At 38.8% G+C, this 19,479-nt stretch overlaps 1 protein-coding gene across 2 annotated transcripts; it reads right to left on the reverse strand.

Moving 5' to 3' along the window:
• Nucleotides 1-1,348: 1,348 nt before the first annotated feature.
• On the reverse strand, nucleotides 1,349-16,073 carry LOC128318899 (NLR family CARD domain-containing protein 3-like). 2 transcript variants are annotated; one of them, XM_053237030.1, is made up of 10 exons: nucleotides 15,979-16,073; nucleotides 15,129-15,250; nucleotides 14,558-14,674; nucleotides 10,633-10,687; nucleotides 10,261-10,459; nucleotides 8,256-10,035; nucleotides 6,613-6,786; nucleotides 4,270-4,443; nucleotides 3,860-4,036; nucleotides 1,349-3,704 (listed from the first exon to the last, which is right to left on the reverse strand). In XM_053237030.1, exons 2-10 carry the CDS (start codon nucleotides 15,179-15,181, stop codon nucleotides 3,668-3,670), a joined length of 2,766 nt encoding a protein of 921 aa, XP_053093005.1. In that variant the 5' UTR covers nucleotides 15,182-15,250; nucleotides 15,979-16,073; the 3' UTR covers nucleotides 1,349-3,667. The 2 variants fall into 2 exon arrangements, with proteins under 2 accessions (XP_053093005.1, XP_053093004.1); XM_053237029.1 differs by having other exon boundaries at nucleotides 15,410-16,046.
• Between the last annotated feature and the right edge of the window lie 3,406 nt (nucleotides 16,074-19,479).

The raw sequence follows: 19,479 nt of genomic DNA on the forward strand, positions 1-19,479 counted from the left end.
AACACACCTGCGTGTCTAGTTGCTTTCAACACACTCGGTGTGTTAGCACATTTAACAATTTAGCTAGTTAGCACCCAGTCTTGTTTAGCTAACAGGAAAATGTTTTTAGTAGACTCTGATAACCAGAAGATCTCGTATGGAACTATAAATCTTTTATAGAAACAGCTAGAACATATTTGACTGCTAGTCTTTTGAGTCTGCTAGTCTTTACACTTTAATATTCTGTTATTTCTGGCCTCCATTTTAGGTTCTTCAGCATTTTTCTGGTTTAACTGTGTAATTCTGTTGTAGGTTTATTACCACATATATTATTTACATTTTCATATATTTGAGTTTTTTTAACATTACACAAACAAAAAAAAGGTCTTTTTACAAATTGTTAAAGATGTCCTTCAGTTGTGTTTCTCTATATAAACAATATTCTAAAAATTGTCATGTGACTATTGGGTAAAAATGTTTTAAATAGATTAATAAAAGCACTTTTCTGCTAAAAATATTTTCTTTTTGTTCAAAAAGGACCACTTTGCTCCCGGGATTATTAATAAGTATCTGATTACAGTAGGGCTTTAGAATTTGGACAATATAATTATATTCATCAGCTGAAGAAGCGGTTTAAAGTGAACTTTAAACTTTAAACTTTAAAGTGAATTTTTTGTTTCATCTGATCCCTGAGAATACGAGCCATGAACTGACCCAGGCCAATTTGCCTTAATGCTGGTAGTCAGGGACTGATCACAGGTCAGGTTACAGAGGAAAAGCTCTTATGGGGCTCTATATTCATGTTCACGTTGTCACTCATAGTCTTGTGTGTGCAGTCGTACACGCACACAACTAGCTAAGTAGCTGCATCTGGCCAGGATATAAATCATATAGAGTGAACAGAATGCAGTCTGGTTACGATCAGAAACATGTTTTATTGATGGGTAAAACTAAATGCATGTGAGACTGACACATGCTTTGTTTGAAGGTAACATTACCGCATTATTTACTGGACATCAGCCACCACCAGCACACTCACAGCATCACACACTGCTCTATAGTAATAATTAACTAACCCCCGGGCTGTACTCACCCTAATCCCTACTTCCTCCACGGGAGGCTCATGTGCCCTAAATAGTGCAGTAACAACGAGTACACTAGAGCAGAGAGATGTTCACTCTGAACAGCTGAGACTCTCACTGTCACCATGGTTACGAGAAGATTCCTCATAAACAGTCAGAAAGTTCAGCTCAGAGATCACGAGTCATGACACAACATTGAAGTTTCTCAGTGTGGTGGAACACGTGTTAGTCCTGGTAGTGGTCGATGCTAAGTGTAATTACAGTACAGTCCTCAAACACCTGAACTGTTGTGTTTCAGTCACAGTCACTGTTTATTTTGTACTACACATAGTGTAAATAACATACGCACAACACATATACAAAACTGTATTAAATGACAGAAATACAGTCAGGTCCATAAATATTGGGACAGTGACACAGTTTTGGTAATTTTGCCTCTGTACACCACCACAGTGGATTTGAAATGAAGCAGTCAAGATGTGACTGAAGCGTAGACTTTCAGCTTTAATTCAAGGGGTTTAACAAAAATATTGCATTAACCGTTTAGGAATTACAGCCATTTTTTTACAGAGTTCCTCCATTTTCACAGGCTCAAAAGTAATGGGACAAACTAATATAATCATAAATATTAGGATTATTTTTATTACTTGGTGGTAAATCCTTTGCAGTCAATGACTACCTGAAGTCTGGACCCCATGGACATCACCAAATGCTGAGTTTCCTCCCTTGAGATGATTTGCCAGGTCTTTACTGCAGCCATCTTCAGTTGCTGCTTGTTTGTGGGTCTTTCTGCCTTCAGATTTGCCTTCAGTAAGTGAAAAGCAGCTCAGTTGGGTTGAGGTCAGGTGACTGACTCGGCCATTTAAGAACATTTAATTTCCAAGCTCTTGGGCTGCTTTCACAGTATGTTTTGGGTTGTTATCCATCTGTACTGTGAAGCGCTGTCCTATCAGTTTTGCAGCATTTGACTGAATCTGAGCAGAAAGTATAGCTCTGTACACTTCAGAATTCATCCTGCTACTTCTATCAACAGTCACATTATCAATAAACCCCATGCCATAACACTGCCTCCACATGTTTGACGGATGATGTGGTATGCTTTGGATCATGAGCCCTTCCTTTCCTTCTCCATACTTTTCTCTTCCCATCATTCTGGTACAAGTTAATCTTGCATCAGAACTGGTCAGGCTTTTTTTAGAGGTTTTTTAGCAAAGTCTAATCTGGCCTTTGTGTTCTTGAGTGTTACCAGCGGTTTGCATCTTGAGGTAAACCGTCTGTATTTACATTCATGAAGGTGGCTCTTGATTGTAGACTTTGACAATGATAGGCCTACCTCCTCCAGAGTGTTCCTGACTTGGCTAGATGTTGTGAAGGGGTTATTCTTCAATAAGAAAAGAATTCTGCAATCATCCACTTTAGTTGTTTTCTGTGGTCTCCCAGGCCTTTTGGTGTTGCTGAGCTCGCCAGTGCATTCCTTCTTTTTAAGAATGTACCAAATTGTTGATTTGGCCCTCCTAAAGTTTCTGCTATCTCTCTGATAGGTCTGTTTTGGTTTTTCAGCCTAATGATGGCCTCCTTCACTTGCATCAACACCTCTTTGGACGGCATATTGAGAGTTCCCATGAACAGCTACCAAATGCAAATTCAACACTTGGAATCAGCTCCAGACCTTTTATCTCCTTAATTTATCATGATATAAGGAGGAAACAGGCCACAGCTGGCCATGAAACTGCTTATCAGTCAATTGTCCCATTACTTTTGAGCCTGTGAAAATGGAGGAACTCTGTAAAAAATGGCTGTAATTGCTAAACAGTTAATGCAATATTTTTGTTAAACCCCTTGAATTAAAGCTGAAAGTCTATGCTTCAGTCACATCTTGACTGCTTCATTTCAAATCCACTGTGGTGGTGTACAGAGGCAAAATTACCAAAACTGTGTCACTGTCCCAATATTTATGGACCTGACTGTATATACAGTATATGTAGTTAGAGTTTCAGTTACAGTTTTTTTAGTTGAAAAATCAAAATCTCTTAAATATTCAAACTACCATGGTAACTATTAAAACACATTGGCAAACAAGGAACAATTTTTGAATAAAAAAAGGATTAAATCAATATTGCAACTGTGAATCAATCATCTGTGGAGAAACAAATGTTTGACAGTCATATTACAACAAATTGCAACAAAATATATATAAAATAATAATATATGACAAATTATTAAATTATTACAACAAACTGAATGAATCCATGTTGAGCTTAAACACACTGAATAAATAGATAAAAATGTGGAGCTAAAAATAAGCTATAAACAGCTACAACACATGGATGTGTATTTGTGTAATGAGTGTGATGATGTGATGATATCTCTGTGTTGTGTGTAGACGCTGAAGGATTTGACTTTGGATTGTAAATTATGTTATTAAAGCCTGAAGTAACTTGTAGCTGAGTGGATAAAAGGATGTGATCAGTCACGGTTATTGTTATGGACCTTCTGCATCTGAATATGAATGATTCAGCTCCCAAACTGCTGGAAATGTGGGACGGGTTCTAACGCTTCACCAAAACTGCTTTATCCTGGAAAAGAGGTTTGAGGTGAGACTCCTGTCATACGCCAGTCCTGGTGAGTTTACGATCCTTAATGCTGAAAGACAGAGAAGAGCATCAGTGTAAACAAACATCATCAGTATAAACACACACACATGCACACACACTAAAACTGTCAACAATATGCAGTACACAGTGAATATTACTCAGTATCATACAGTACAGTAAAGAGGCAGTAAGTCAGTAACTCACTGTAGTGTCTCCAGTTTACAGTGTGGATCCTTCAGTAGATCAGAGAGCAGCTTCACTCCTGATTCTCCTGGCTTATTACCGTACAGATCCAGTTCTCTCAGGTGTGATGAGGAGTTTGACCTCAGAGCTGAAGCCAGAGCAGCAAAACCTTCATCTGTAATACTGCAATTACGCATCCTGCAAGAAAGAAAACCTTCACACACTTAACACACTCAGTTGAAAACATGAAAACATGGTTCATGTTAGCATTGAAAACATGAACTACTCAAAATCTTTATATACAGTACATTTACTCTCCATCTCACACACAACAGGGAAAATATATCAGATCACTACAATTACAATTACCACAGATGAAATGCTGCTGCATTTATCAAAACTCTGCTCAATGTGTGTGTGTGTGTGTGTACCTCAGTATCTCCAGTGTACAGTGTGGATTCTCCAGTCCAGCAGAGAGCAGCTTCACTCCTGAATCCTGCAGTTTATTGTTACTCAGGTTCAGTTCTCTCAGACTGGAGGAGTTTGAGCTGAGAACTGAGGACAGAACTCTACAGCTTTCCTCTGTCAGATTACACTCACACAGACTGGAAGAGAAATGATGAAATGTTTGATTTATTTATCTGATTGTGAAATGAGGTGTTTCCATCACAAACACGTCTCTTTATTTCTAGCAGAGAGTTTTTCATACAGTGTGTTCAGCAGCTCTGGGGAAAGTTCTGCTGGAGAACATTTACACACTGTCCTTTACTGCTTCATTACAGTGTGTTCAGTGTGTAGATCAGTGTACATTGTGCACACATTTCCATTACAAACATTTTCTGGAATATTTTTTTCCTCCCATAGAACAATAGAAACAGCTCTATAAAATGGTAACAGCTCCATGAGGACAGATAACATCAGAGAAATTGGCTTATTGACCTCACTGTAAAGTATGACTAGTACTGGCATGTTATTAAAGTAAATGTGTCTGCAATGTACACTGATCTACACACTGTAGAAATAAATGTACTTTGTTCTGATGTGAGAAGTGATGTAGATATTTCAGCATTAACACAAAGTTGAATTTCACAGAGATAGTAATACAGTTGCTGTTCATTGTTCTTTGGACCTTAATCTTATAACCTGCACACACAGATACAAATCACATAACACCCCAATATACACACACAAACACCAAAAAACAAAGCTCAACATCAGAAACAATGCTAATCTACACCTTATAAAAATACACACTTTTTTACACACTTTTTTTACTCACATAAAACACTGGGTCTCATTTATCACACTGGATATGAATGAATTTACTCATAAACCCTCTGTAGGAGCATTTACACAAATGCAAATGGAAATGTTTAATGTGTAAATTAAAAATGTAATGTTGTGGAACATCTACAAGATGTTGAGAGAAAAGGTTGATGAGGTGTTGGATCAGAGTTAAATGGGCTTGGCCACTCAGCACAAGAGCTAGCTCTTTATGTATGTGCATAGCTGCTTTATCTGGTCTTTATTCTGACCCTCAACCCAGTGCTTCTCCACCAACACCTCACCGTCCTCTACTTTCACATTCATCAGGCACTTATGGAGGAGTTCTGGACTGAGCTGGAGCTTGGGGAAATAGCATCAACACTGGACTCCTGTTCCTGTGTGCTAGGGGTCTCACTGGGGACAAGAGCTCCTGAGTTTGTGTCAATTTACAGATAAAACAAAACTAAGGAAGGTGAAACTGATTGATTGGCTTCAAATCGTATAAATGTCAATGAGTTACTGTGATTATTTATACGGATTATGCTGTCAAATTTAACTCACTAACAGTATTTATTTCAATTACACACCAATTTAACGAAACTTTTGTGAAACACAGAAACTCTAACCCTAGATTCATATTAATGGCATTAATAGGAAACAAATTTAAACAACAGAAATTCATAAAGTAATACAAATGGGACGGGTCATTCAGTTAAGACAAAAGAAATGCGTCTGTATAAAGGAGGAAGGGCCGGTCTGTCTGTGTATAGCCATAAGCTGACACGGTGCAAACGCCTCAGCTGACAGAAGATTTAGAGCACACTGTTAGAGATATTTAGATATTTAGAGATCAGTATTATTGTTCTGGAGGATGAAAGCTGGTTTATAAATCACTTCTGTTTGTCACGGCATCTTCTTTAAATGCTGTTCAACACTTTAGAGCCAGCACTAATTTAACCAACACAACAACCTTGTGCCATTCCTGTGCATGTCCAAGTTTATCAGTGCTTGGATTTCTTGTTATTGTCATGTTTCAAACAGAGAGAAGTGACTGTAGTGTGAGAGGCTGAAGACTGCATCAGTGTGAGAGATTTCTGACCAACAGTCACTGAGACACTTTAAACTATTTAAACACAGCAGTTTCTCTGTGTGATGCTCAGTGTTCATGATCACCTGCGTACAGTGTAGATCTCTTTTTCTCACCTTTCATGTCAAACCATTTACTTTTCACATGAAAACATTCACACCTAATTCACCTGATTAGTAATATTTTTTATTGGTATGGATGTGAGTGAAAATATAAATAACTTCCATTTCTACCTCTGAGAAATTCCTTTTCTTTCAATTTGGTCCTCAAGTTCTGATTTCAGCTCTCTGTGAGCTTTACCATTTACGTAGGTGTCACTAAACGCAAATGAGCTATGGTGTGCATGCATTTGCACTTGGCATTTATTCACATACTTAGTGTGTGTGTGTGTGTGTGTGTGTGTGTGTTTGTGTGTGTGTACCTCAGTATCTCCAGTGTACAATGTGGATTCTCCAGTCCAGCAGAGAGCAGCTTCCCTCCTGAATCCTGCAGTTTATTGTAACTCAGGTCCAGTTCTCTCAGACTGGAGGAGTTTGAGCTGAGAACTGAGGACAGAACTCTACAGCTTTCCTCGGTCAGATTACACCCATACAGCCTGGAAGAGAAATGATGAAAGATCAGAACACTGATCTCAAACACATGACACAGCCATAATACAGCTAAAGTTGAACATGTAACAGAAATGTCAGTGTGTTTCTCTCACACACAGAAATCAGAGGACAGGACACCACATCAGCACATTTACAGGAGCAGGGACGTCTTTCTGCACTCCACAATCTCTCAGCTACAATTTATTATAAGACCATTAGGTCATGTACATAACACACACGTGAGAGCGAGCAGCCTACAAACAATACACTCTGATCTGTGTTCAAGTTTCTACAACCAACACTGCAGATATAGTGCATTTTGTTACAAAAAATTAAGAATTATAGAACTGTACACTACCAGTTAATAACATGCCAATACTAGTCATACTTTACAGTGAGTTATATATAGAAATTCACAGAGATGGTAAAACAGTTTGTGTGTGTTATTCTCTGTGCTCATACAGTTAAAAATCAAGTCTGGAGGACTTGATTTGTAACTGTAACTGTATGAGCACAGAGAATAACACACGAGATTTTACACAGACTCTGGATCAGGTGTTTGGTGTGGACCCAAGTACAGGTGGAGTGTTCACATACGTTCCAACAGATCCTAAAGAGAAAGCTTGTTCAATCCAACCTGAACATGGTAGGTGTGAAAGTGTTCTTATTCTCTCTAACGTGTCCTTCAGTGCAGATATGTGCGATATGGTGATACATATCATAGGATGATAGAAAAATGTCTATTGATAGGAAAATGTCTATATTGTCCATATCGCCAATGTCCCAAAAGCCAGTTTTTAGGAGCTGATTTATGTCACTAAGCTAGGAGCTACTAACCGTGTGCTGTTTTTTTCTTCTTTTATTTAAAAAAAAAGAGCCTCCAAAGTGGCGCAACAGAAAAGTGTTCATACTATTGTCCGGAAATCACAAGTTCAAATCCTGACAATGCTACAGCCATCAGTGGCCACAAGTCCAAGTGAGCAAGTGAGTCCATGCTCTCAGGGAGCGAGGGGTGGGTATTCTCTCTCCCCTATCAATCACTGTGATACTAACCAATCATGGGCGTCTGTGAGCTCTTGCATATGGAATTGATACCACTTTCTTCCAAGGGTTTTACATTGTTCAAAAACAACGTTTTTGCGTTTGGCTACACATGCCTCCGAAGATGGCACGGGATAGGGTCATGTGATGGGGGGGCAGAGCTAAACTCCCCATAACAATGATATATCATGATATATAGAATTTCAAGAAATTATCCATATTGTGATACAAGTTTTTGTCCATATCGCCCAGCCCTAAGTGCATACATAATATGTTATTTATAAACGTGAAACAATCTTCTGTAATTGTACCAGAGGTTTGTTTAAAGCTGATTAAAGTAACTATTAACAAGTATTAATCCAAACAGTGCAGTTTGGTGTTACATTAAAATAACAAACCATGCAGTAAAACATTAATAAATAAAAATACTCACACAGCTTTTCTAGAAGCTTTGACCACTGGCAGCAGCTTCAGAAGACATTCCTCTGATGGGTCATATTTATTCAATTTAAAATCATCCAGCTCCTGTTCTGAGTTCAGTAACACAAACACCAGAGCTGACCACTGAGCAGGAGAGAGTCTGGTTCCACTGAGACGCCTGTAACCTCCTCTGTTCAGGTAAGTTTGTATTTCCTGCACTAGAGAATGATCATTCAGTTCATTCAGACAGTGGAACAGATTGATGGATTTCTCTGGAGATGGATTCTCCCTGATCTTCTTCTTGATGTACTCGACTGTTTCCTGTTTGCTGTGAGAGCTGTTTCCTGTCTGTGGCATTAAGCCTCGTAAGAGAGTCTGATTGGACTCCAGTGAGAGACCCAAAAGGAAGCGGAGGAACAGGTCCAGGTGTCCATTCTCACTCTGTAAGGCCTTGTCCACTGCACTCCTGAGGAACTCAGACCTGTTTGGATTTCTGAAGAAATGGAAAGGTCCAGTGCTTTGCTCCACTAGCACATTTGTCTTTCTATAAATAAAGCACAGAAATGCGTATAAAGCAGCCAGAAACTCCTGAACACTCAGATGTACAAAGCTGAACATCTTCCCCAGGTGAAGCCCAAACTCCTCTCTGAAGATTTGGGTACACACTCCTGAGTACACTGATGCTTCTCTGACATCAATGCCACACTTTCTCAGGTCTTCCTCATAGAAGATCAGGTTTCCTTTCTCCAGCTGTTGGAAAGCCAGTTTTCCCAGTGCCAGGATACTCTCTCTGGTCTGCTGAGGATCAGGGTCACATTTCTGATGGTACTTTTGGTTCTTGTGTTTTATCTGAAAGATCAGGAAGTGTGTGAACATTTGAGTCAGAGTCTTGGGGATCTCTCCACTCTCTGCTTCACCCAACATTCTCTCTAGAACAGTGGCTGAAATCCAGCAGAAGACTGGGACGTGGCACATGATGTAGAGGCTTCTGGAACACTTCATGTGTGTGATGATTTTATTGGCCAGGCTCTGATCACTGATCCTCTTCCTGAAGTACTCCTCTTTCTGAGGATCACTGAAGCCTCGTACCTCTGTTACCAGGTCTACACACTCAGGAGGGATCTGATTGGCTGCTCCTGGTCGAGAGGTTATCCAGAGGAGAGCAGAGGGAAGCAGATTCCCCTTGATGAGGTTTGTGAGCAGCACATCCACTGAGGCTGACTTTGTCACATCACACAATCTCTCATTGTTCTGGAAATTTAGAGGAAGTCGACACTCATCCAGACCATCAAAGATCAACACCACTTTGTAGGAGTCGCAGTCTATTAATTCTAGTTTTCTCATTTCTGGGAAAAAGTGATGAAGAAGATTCATCAGACTGAGATTTTGCTGCTTCATCAAATTCAGCTCTCTAAAGGGAAGTGGAAACATGAAGAAGACATCCTGATTTGCTTTTCCTTCAGCCCAGTCCAGAATGAACTTCTGCACAGAGACTGTTTTTCCAATTCCAGCAACTCCTTTAGTCAGCACACTTCTGATGGACTTGTCTTTAAAGAGGTCATTACATTTGATGGGTGTCTCCTGTGTTGCTGGTCTCCTGGATGCTCTCTCAATTTGTCTCACCTCATGTTCATTATTAATGTCTCCACTCCAACCCTCTGTGATGTAGAGCTCTGTGTAGATCTCATTCAGAAGTGCTGAGCTTCCATGCTGTGAGATTCCTTCATTAATTCTTTTAAACTTCTCTCTCAGGTTGGATTTCAACTTTGCCTGATACTCAGAGGCCACAGACTCTAATAAACAAAATAATAACATGTTTTAATGCAAAATCTCTGAGCACAATATATAATGTAAAATTCTTTCAAATGCTGCTGTTCGTTCCTGATTCATGTATTAAATATTATTGACAGAGTAACCACAAGCTGGATCATGAACACACTAAAAGTGTTAATATCTAAAACAATTTCCTTTCTCTAAAGTGAACCTGATGGACTAAAGCCATGACTCAGAGTTCTTACTGTTGTGCAGTGTGTTAGTGAGATCTATGTGGTTCATGTTCTTCAGGACGTGCAGTGTGATCTTCAGCGCTCCCTCTCTGACACTGTGCAGATCCTCCTCATCCTCCACCTCCCTCTCAGTGCAGTAATCTGGACTCAGGAGCTTCCTAAACCTCTTCAGCTCATTCTTTATCAGAGTGATGACTTTACATTCCAGCTCCTGGTTAGAAACACACAGTAACAGATCTAAATATTATAATGTTACACAGTGAGAGATGTTTTTATTTTATGAAAAGAAGAAAAGTCCATTCCTATTACCACAGTTACAACTGAAATTCCGTCTGATTACCCATAATGCTGATGCACATTGATTAAAAAAAAAATTACACATACCATGAATATGGACTCCAACTGATTTCTGCTGATGTTTGATTGCTTCTTTTGCAGTCTGTGAAAAAAAACAAACAAAAAAACATCATGTAATATGGATTATGTATTCATAGCTCCACAACACACACTATTGAATACAGATAAATAAAGATAAAGATATTTAAAGTTTCAGGAGGTAAGATAAGTACATTTTTTAAGATCAGGTCTCTAAAGGTTAAGTAGGTGGTTCAACATTTATATGATTTTTTTTTTTACTCCTTGAGCCCGCCTCCAATCAATATTCAAGATTCTAGATTTTATTTGTCACATACAAAGTTATATACAGTATAAACCTGCAGTGAAATGAAAACCTGGCCTATTGCTGTATAGACTGTGCCTTTAAATACTAAATTAAAAATCAGAAATGAATAGAAAATAAGAAATAATAAGAAATAAGAAATATATGTACAGGAATGTGTGAAAAAGCATGTACAAAATAAGCAAGGAATGTGCAAAAAAAATAGATGTACAAAATATGCAGTATGCTATGTGAACAAAATATGTGAGTGTGTTAGGTGTAGTAACAGTACTAAGTGCAAAGTGCAGTGTGTCAATGGCATGCAGAGTGACTGGAGAGTCTATGAGGAGTCCTAAGAAATCTGAGCAGTTGAGATATCCGTATTGAGGCGTCTGATGTCCTGAGGGAAGAAGCTCCTCTCGAGCCTCTCAGTTTTAGCCATCTGACTACGGGAGCGCTTGTCTGAATGCAGCAGGCTCAACAGACAGTTACCGGGGTGGGTGGAGTCCTTGAAGATTTTAGCAGTTCTGGTACTGCATTGCCTGGTGTAGATGTCATGCAGAGAGGGGAGAGCAGACCCAGAGATGTGCTCAACTAAGTGCACCACTCTCTGCAGGGCTTTGCGGTCCTGAGGTGAGCAGTTTCCGTACCAAGCTGAGATGCCCCAGTATAGAATGTTTTCTGGATTGCTGGGGAGACTCATTATGCTGAATTTCCTCAGCAGTATCAGATGGTACAACTGTGGCTTTGATCACTTGAGCTATAACCATTGTCTGGCTTTGATCACCTGAGCTTGGATGTGATGAGTCCAGGTCAGGTCCTCAGATATGTGTACTCCAAAGTACCTGAAGCTGCTCACTCTCTCCACAGGGGTCCCGCCGATCTTGAGTGGGGTGTAGTTCCACTGTTGCTTCTTCTTGAATTCCACAACCAGCTCCTTGTTTTTCTGACGTCCAGAGAGAGAGAGAGTTAGCCTGGCACCAAGCTTCTAGTTTCTCCACCTCATCAAGGTAGGTGGCCTAATTGTTGTTGGAGATGAGGCCCATAACCACACTGTGTCATCAGCAAACTTGAAGTTAGAAGTGGAGCTAGGAGAGAACACAGTCATGTGTGTATAGAGCGTAGAGCAGGGGGCTAAGGCACAACCTCTTGGGACCCAGTCACAGAGGTGGGGGGGCCATATTCACAAAGGGGGGCCAATCCCTGCCCATGTTCACAAAGCCCCACCTTAGAAACTATGGCGGCCTGTAGAGTAAAGTTCAGCTACAGTGACAACTGTCAAATAAACTCCATCTATCATTAGCAAGGATTAGCATTAGCATGGCATCACTTTCAAGTAATGAAGGAGGCAGTTTATTTATTAAGGGCATTGCTTTACTTTGTTGTTTAGATCTTGGTGATAAAAATACTTAACTACAGAATAATGCTGGTAGAATAACAGAATAGTGGAGAAATGTATAATAATGAACAGTGGAGCAGTAAGAATAATAATACACAGCATAAATGTAAGACACTGCAGAATAATAAGGAACTGATGTATGGAGCTCTCTCTCTATACAGCAATTGACTTTAATTAATTATGCTTTATAATTTACCCAGCACACAGCTCTTATACAGAATTAGGTGATAAAGTGAAAAGCTTCCTCCAACTGACAAGCCTCCAATCAACGCCTCAATGCTGGACAACACTGGAGCACATCTGTGGTTCTCTTTCATAGCTAAAACACTTTCACTAGCTGTTAACAACAGTGACTACCATGGCTATAGGCTAGTTTATATACAGGATGGCCGAGTGAATTATTGTCTAATCATGTTAGACAGGTACTCTGCTTGTTACATCGGTGAGCCCCAGAGCTTCATGTCTCAAGTGTGCCAGGTGGCTGATATTAGTATTTTAGGATGTAGCTTTTGCTCAAACAGCCAAAAGGAGCATTGCACTTGAAATAAGCAAAACTCATCTCATAGTCATTTATTAAGTTGGCCAAGAGTGCTTTTATTGCCCATTCTTAATGTATAACGAGTTCTCACTGATTTTTCAACATTGCAATGTTATCATAGCTGTGTAGTTATCTAACATTACAATATCAAGGTGTTTAATCCAAAGCATTTACTTATTCCTTATCCATGATAAAAACTTATCTACTGGATTTGTTATGTAAAGCAGGCCACTGAAACAGACTGAAACAAATCTTACAGATTGTGTTTACAGACCCGTCCAGGAGTCACTAATTCCCTGTTTAGCTTCATTCCTTCATCATTAATAAAATATTCCATCATGGAAAAGCACTGCTAGTGTTTATCCTGGTGTTATTGTATTTCTTGTTAATTTTTTTCTTCAAAGCTCAGTATGATTTTTGCTAAACAAGAATTATCTGGCTGTACTGGGAGCTTACTAAAGTTGTGACTCATCCCTTATAATACGCGGTTGAAAACTAAAATCCTGTGTCTCTTACTGAGTCGGCAAAGGACATGATTTGTCCCGTATTCTTGTACACATCGTTTGATGAATACATTAAGTCTACACAGTGGTGAGAAAAACACAGTAGTGACAAAAATCAGACCACTTTCACCTGAAATTGTGTAGAAGCTCAAAATCAGTGTTATGGGGCAACTGTGTGAGAACGCATCATTGCCTGCTTATGCAGACTCGGTCACACAGTTCTTAAAATATCGCAGGAAGTTCATCTGTGAAACACAAGAGACTGTGCTGCAGTTGTGGTAGCATGTTGTGGTTGTGGTACTGTACAGTTTACCATGGAGCATGCAGCAGGTGATAATCATGTCCGATTGGCTAAAGAACAGAAGAAAGAGGAATCACTCAGTTTCTTTTATCTCAGACTTCCCCTGAGGATAATGCAGTATGCATCATGTCTATGCAGGGATCAGCGTCCAGCTACAATTCCCAGAATGTGGCCTACAAAAATGGCCGCTGAAGACTACAACACAGACTCTCTCATATTCTCATTTACCTGAATACTGATCACAAACACCTGGACTCAATTACAATCACAGACAGACTCACAGTATGTAAGGACTCCATTCACTAACTGCAAGGTATATGATCTGTGTCTTTTGTAGCAGGTGATACCAAGCCTTGGATTCATTGATTCTGGGTTTCTCATTTGCTCATTACCTGACCTTTGCATGAATCTTTTTGCCTCTGGATTACATTTTGTTTGCTCCCTTTTTTTAAGCAAACTTTGAACACCTGCACTTGTGTCTGTATTTGCATTGTAACAGAATGTTGTTGATCAATAAATGTTTATATAAAATAATCAGGTTCTTAGGCTACCGTCAGGCTCAGTAAAATATTAAGTTATATAACTTCCTAATCCTAATCAGATTAGTGCAGATTAGCCTAATCATGCTGATAATATCCCATCTATTCTCAGATTTTATATTGAAGATTAAAATGATAGTTTTTATAAAAATAATTTATAAATTATTATACTTTAGAATTAAACAAACAAATAAATTTGTTGAACTGAACTCTTAAAGCAGTTTTCCTCACTGCCAGTCCGAGAGCTGCAGCACTGCACAGTTTAGTGTTTTACTGCTTCAACACCTGATAAAGCTCATGAAGGGCTTCATAATGAGACGAGTGAGTTTGATCAGGTGGAACACTGCTGTAAAACACCTCACTATACTGACCTCACATCAGTAGAACTGTCTCTGTCTCTGAAGTTAAATGGAAGTCCCATTGACACGTCACTCTTCATGGACACACAGCTGGGTTCTGGTGAGTCTGATCTCTTTCCCTCCATCATTCTAGAATTACAACAGAAATATCAGCAATAATTAATACTCTGCTGTCTCAGCACTGTTAAACAATGTGTTCATCATTAAACACCAATAATTCCATCTTTTTAATTCAGCTACAGTCTGCACACTTATTCAAACAGGAGACTCGCCTCATACCTCAGGAATTACTCTGATGTCAGGAGTCCCAGCTACCTGACTCAGCTGGGTCTTAAAGCCTGTAGAGTTCACTGACTCAAAGCTATGCTGCTCTTATACTACACATTACACAGTCCTTTTTACTCTTCTCTCAGTGAATGATTTCTCTAAACTGTTCTTACATCAGATCAGTGATATATTCACTGCTATTAAACACCTTAAAGCAAAGTTTAGTTCCTCTGTTAACTAGTGAGTGTTTAGAGATACAGATCTGTTCCTATGAGACGGTGTGTATTTATTGCTGGTGAATGGAAAAGTAACTCACCTCTCGTCTTTCTTTAAGTCCTGTTTTCCAGACACACTCATGTTGGAGGTCATGTCTCCTTCTCCAGATTACAGCAGGACACACGTTTACTTCACTCCAACATCGGTGTGTTAAATCAAACCCTGTATCAGCACAGTGTTCACTTACAGGAAATAGTCACGGTATCAAGTCCTAAAACAACCTGTGTACATTAAACCTTCAGTACAAACCCACAAAACTCTTCTGCCTCTAGTGTCACTTCAGTGTGTTTATATATCATAGCTTTAGATTTAGATACTCACTGTGTTTATATATAATAGCTTTAGATTTAGATCCTCACTGTGTTTATATATTACTGTAACGTCGCGATACTGGGCAAATCTTCAGCCCAATACTTTTAGCGCAGGATTTAGAGAAGATTTATTGAGGTTCAGGATTAGAGTCAGGTGCCTTATTTATGAAATTAAAGCACTAATAAGGGGTGATTCACCCTGGTTCAGAGAGAGACTTTCCTCGCTGAGCCATTAGTTATGGCGTGAGGAGCGGATGCCTCTCCCTCGTCTCCGCGGCGTTTAGATTTGGCCTGATTTGGTCAGCAGATTGTTCTCCCTTATACACGGTTTTCCCGGAGAGTAGCGCGGTGGTTAATGCCCCGGAGCACAGCACTGCTGCTCCGCTGCCGCTGTCGTTATTATCTGAGGTCGCGTCTTGGCCAGTAAGCTCTCCTCCTCCTCACCCGTTCTGGAGTCCTAATCCGGTTCTTTATTTCCGTCTTTTATCCATTTGGATAGCGGGCCCTGCTCGGTAATGTTTTCCACCTTGTACCAAGCTCATCCCCGTAACAATTATAGCTTTAGATTTAGATACTCACTGTGTTTTTACTCCTGAAAAGGTTTATGTTCCCCTCGACACAAAATGTAGCTGCTGAGTTTCACTTTCACTTTCACTTCCGTCTAACTGTTTATTCTGCAGCAGGGAAGTGACGTAGCTGTGTGTGTGTGTGTGTGTGTGTGTGTGTGTGTGTGTGTCTGTGTGTGTGTGTTTAAGTGATTCTGCAGTAAAACAGTAAACAGTAAAAATAGAACCGTGCATTTTCACATGTTATGAAACTTTTTCTCTTTTATATTCATAGTGGGGCTCTCTAATCTTTCTGTTATGTAATTACACCATAGAAAATGTATTAATTAAGCTATCCAATTTCCTTATTCCAATATTTTACAAAGATAATGGAAATAATAAGATTTCCTTTACTGTATATTTTTCTCTATATTGTCAAACGTGTATTTATTTTCATGTTTTATTATCTCTTAGAAATATAACACCATCATTTGGTTACACATTTAGATGAACAACACAACAGGCTTACTCTACTAACCACCACAATCTTATAGTCTAGACTTGAATCAAAATGTTGTATTTTCCAGTTAAATTTGTAATGGACTTAGTAATCCCATTCAGAAAGCCTGTCCCTGTTATGTGCTGCAGACCAGCACTTCTCTCCTTTGGATCATGGGACCAAGTAAGCGTCGATCACAGGAAAGTGTTTTATCTCATACTTTTTATGCAAAAACAGCTTGAAAAGTACAGCCACAATCAAGCAAGTCTGCCTTATCTGCAAACTCAGTCAGCACAGGTGATTTTGGGATTGCTGGACTAAAGTGTATAAAATGTGAGAAAGTTTATTCTTTGGTTTATATCAATAGAATGTCTTATATTGTTAATATGCAAGTGACATTAAACAACATTTTCCTCCAACAGAGCCACACAGTTGAGAGAATGTGGCCAGAAACAAATAATCAGCTTAATTACCCAATAAAGGCATCCTTAATTCAGTTAATAGACAGAGATGAATTGAACATGGAAGATAATGTGGCCAGATATTGCTTATCCAACCCGTCTTGCCATGTAGCCCATCTTGGACTCACCGGAGTAGTTCAGGCATGGAATGCATATAGTGAACAATACGTACAGTATGGAACAGTGAACATACTTCTGTATTTTCTATTCTGTTGAAGTTCAACCCAACCCTATCCCACAGTTATGTTTATGTGTATATACAGAGCTGCTAGTTTGTTAGCTACACCTACCTTGTACCTACACTCACTGAGCCTTACATTCATTACCTATCAGGTGAATTATTTGATTTAAAAAAGGGCCAGTGATGGAGATACAAAGTGAGTATATACAATACTGTGAGACCTGAATAAAACATATGACATACAGAATACCAGCAAAGTACACAAAATCAAGATAAGAAATCAAGAAAGTATAAAAATTAAGTGAAAAACATCAGAAACGCTTTTGGAAAAAAATAGGAAAAATTAAAAAAAAAAAAGTTACAATGACCTGGTTGCATAATTGGGGGTGTGGCTGTGTTCAGAATGAACCAATCACATTCAATCTCATGATCAAAAGTAATTATCATACAGCTGTCATCAGTGAAATAATTCTGATTAAACCCCAAATAAAGACCAGCACGCATTCATACATTTAATTTATTAAATCATTTCATTATTTAAACCAAATTATTTACTGCAAATGCAGAGAGTAAAGTTTGGAAAATGTGGCCACACGAGAGTAACCACACGATACATTCAACACAGTTTCTGTACTTGTTCTGGTTCTGTACTTGGCCAATAGAACATTTTCCCAAAAGAATGGTTCTATGTAGAGTAAAGGAGCTTGTATATTAAAACAGTTCTGTAATTCAGAGAATGTGTAAGGTGAAATCAGTGCCATTACTTTTTGGATTTTTCTTTTGGATCACCACTTACACTGAGGTGGTGTACACATGGTGTGGGGGTGTAGGTATGTATGAGTAAGGGGTGTTCATAATAAAGTGGTGTGTGGATGTATGAGTAAGGGGTGTCCCTAATAAAGTGGTGTCTGTGTAGCATATAACATGTTGATATTCCTTTCACACTTAGAGCTTTTCAGCTCTTAAACATAAACGAGCAGAGAGTTTACTGCAAACTCAATACAACATTCTTACAAACAAACAAGCTGTTCATGAATTAACCAAAGAAGTCAAACAAATTAAACACTTAAAGGTTTTAATGAGATCAAGCACTGAAATGTGGGATATTTTCAAAAAACAAATAACAGCTTACTTAAAACAAAAATGTAAAGTTACTTAATCAGTAAAAGAAGCAGCATTATAATGAGCTTGTCTCAGACTATGTCCAACTCCAAACCAGACACAACAAAAATGTGGAAGATGATGATTTCTTCTCCAAAATAAAATCTGAATTATGCAAAATAAATGATGAATTATTCCTAAATGTCCAGCTCCAGACTGGTCTTGATATAAATCACACAGAAAACCCACAGAATGTAATAAAACAAGTAGACATGAGAATTATTAATGTGTAAACCCCTCAGATAGAGCTGGTGAAATGAGAATATTTTATACATTATATGAAGTGTTAAATGTGGGATATAATATTATTTTATGTGGAGATTTCAATCCCATTACACATGAAAAGGATAAATTCCCCAATACAAACACATCAATATCCAGAGAAGGGAAACTACTCCAAAAGGTTTGTGAAACACATGAACTGAAAGAGTCTTTTAGACAGAAATTCCCTCAGGACATTGGTTTCACCGTTTCGACTCAAAAATAATAATAATAAGAGACAGAATGTGCAGCTCTAAACCATCCGAGTAGCACATTACAGACCTGATCACTCAGTAGCCTCGGATCACTGATCTGTGAAAGTGAAGCTAATGATGGAGTCACACGGCAAGAGAAGCTTCTGGAAACTAAATCCCACATGTTTACTACATAAAGAAACTATAGACCAACTGGCAAAAGAAATTCAACCAATAAAACTATTAAAAGATTTAATGAAATGTGGGAAGTTAAAAAAAACACATAACAACCTTCTTTAAAGGAAAATGTAAGTCACTTAACAAAGCAAAGAAGGACTAGCACAGCAAACTTCTCTCAGAATCTGCTGAACTTCAGTCTAAACAGAATAGAAATGTGGAGGAAGATGATTGTGTGTAGAAAATGAAATGGGAGTTAACAAAGCTAAAGGAAGGATTTCTTCTGAAACGTTCAGTTGCAAGCTGGCCTGGACACGACCTCCACCGGAAAGCCACAGAATGGTATTAAAGACTGAGAAACCGCAGGGAAAAGAGGAGCATAAAGGCCCTCAGAGAGAATGATGGAAATATAATCGAGCATGAGGAAGAGAAAAGAGAAAGAGTTCTACAGAAATGCCAAGATGCCACATGGAGAAGAAATGCAATGCCAAAGAGAATTTCAGATTTTCTATCTCCATGGCCAACTTTAAAAACTAGTGGCATGCAGCATTGAGGAGAGCCAATAGATGGAAAAGAAACGCTAGAAGCAATAGTGCAGTTA

The sequence above is a fragment of the Pangasianodon hypophthalmus genome, chromosome 9 (assembly GCF_027358585.1).
Source record: "Pangasianodon hypophthalmus isolate fPanHyp1 chromosome 9, fPanHyp1.pri, whole genome shotgun sequence".
NCBI lineage: Eukaryota > Metazoa > Chordata > Actinopteri > Siluriformes > Pangasiidae > Pangasianodon > Pangasianodon hypophthalmus.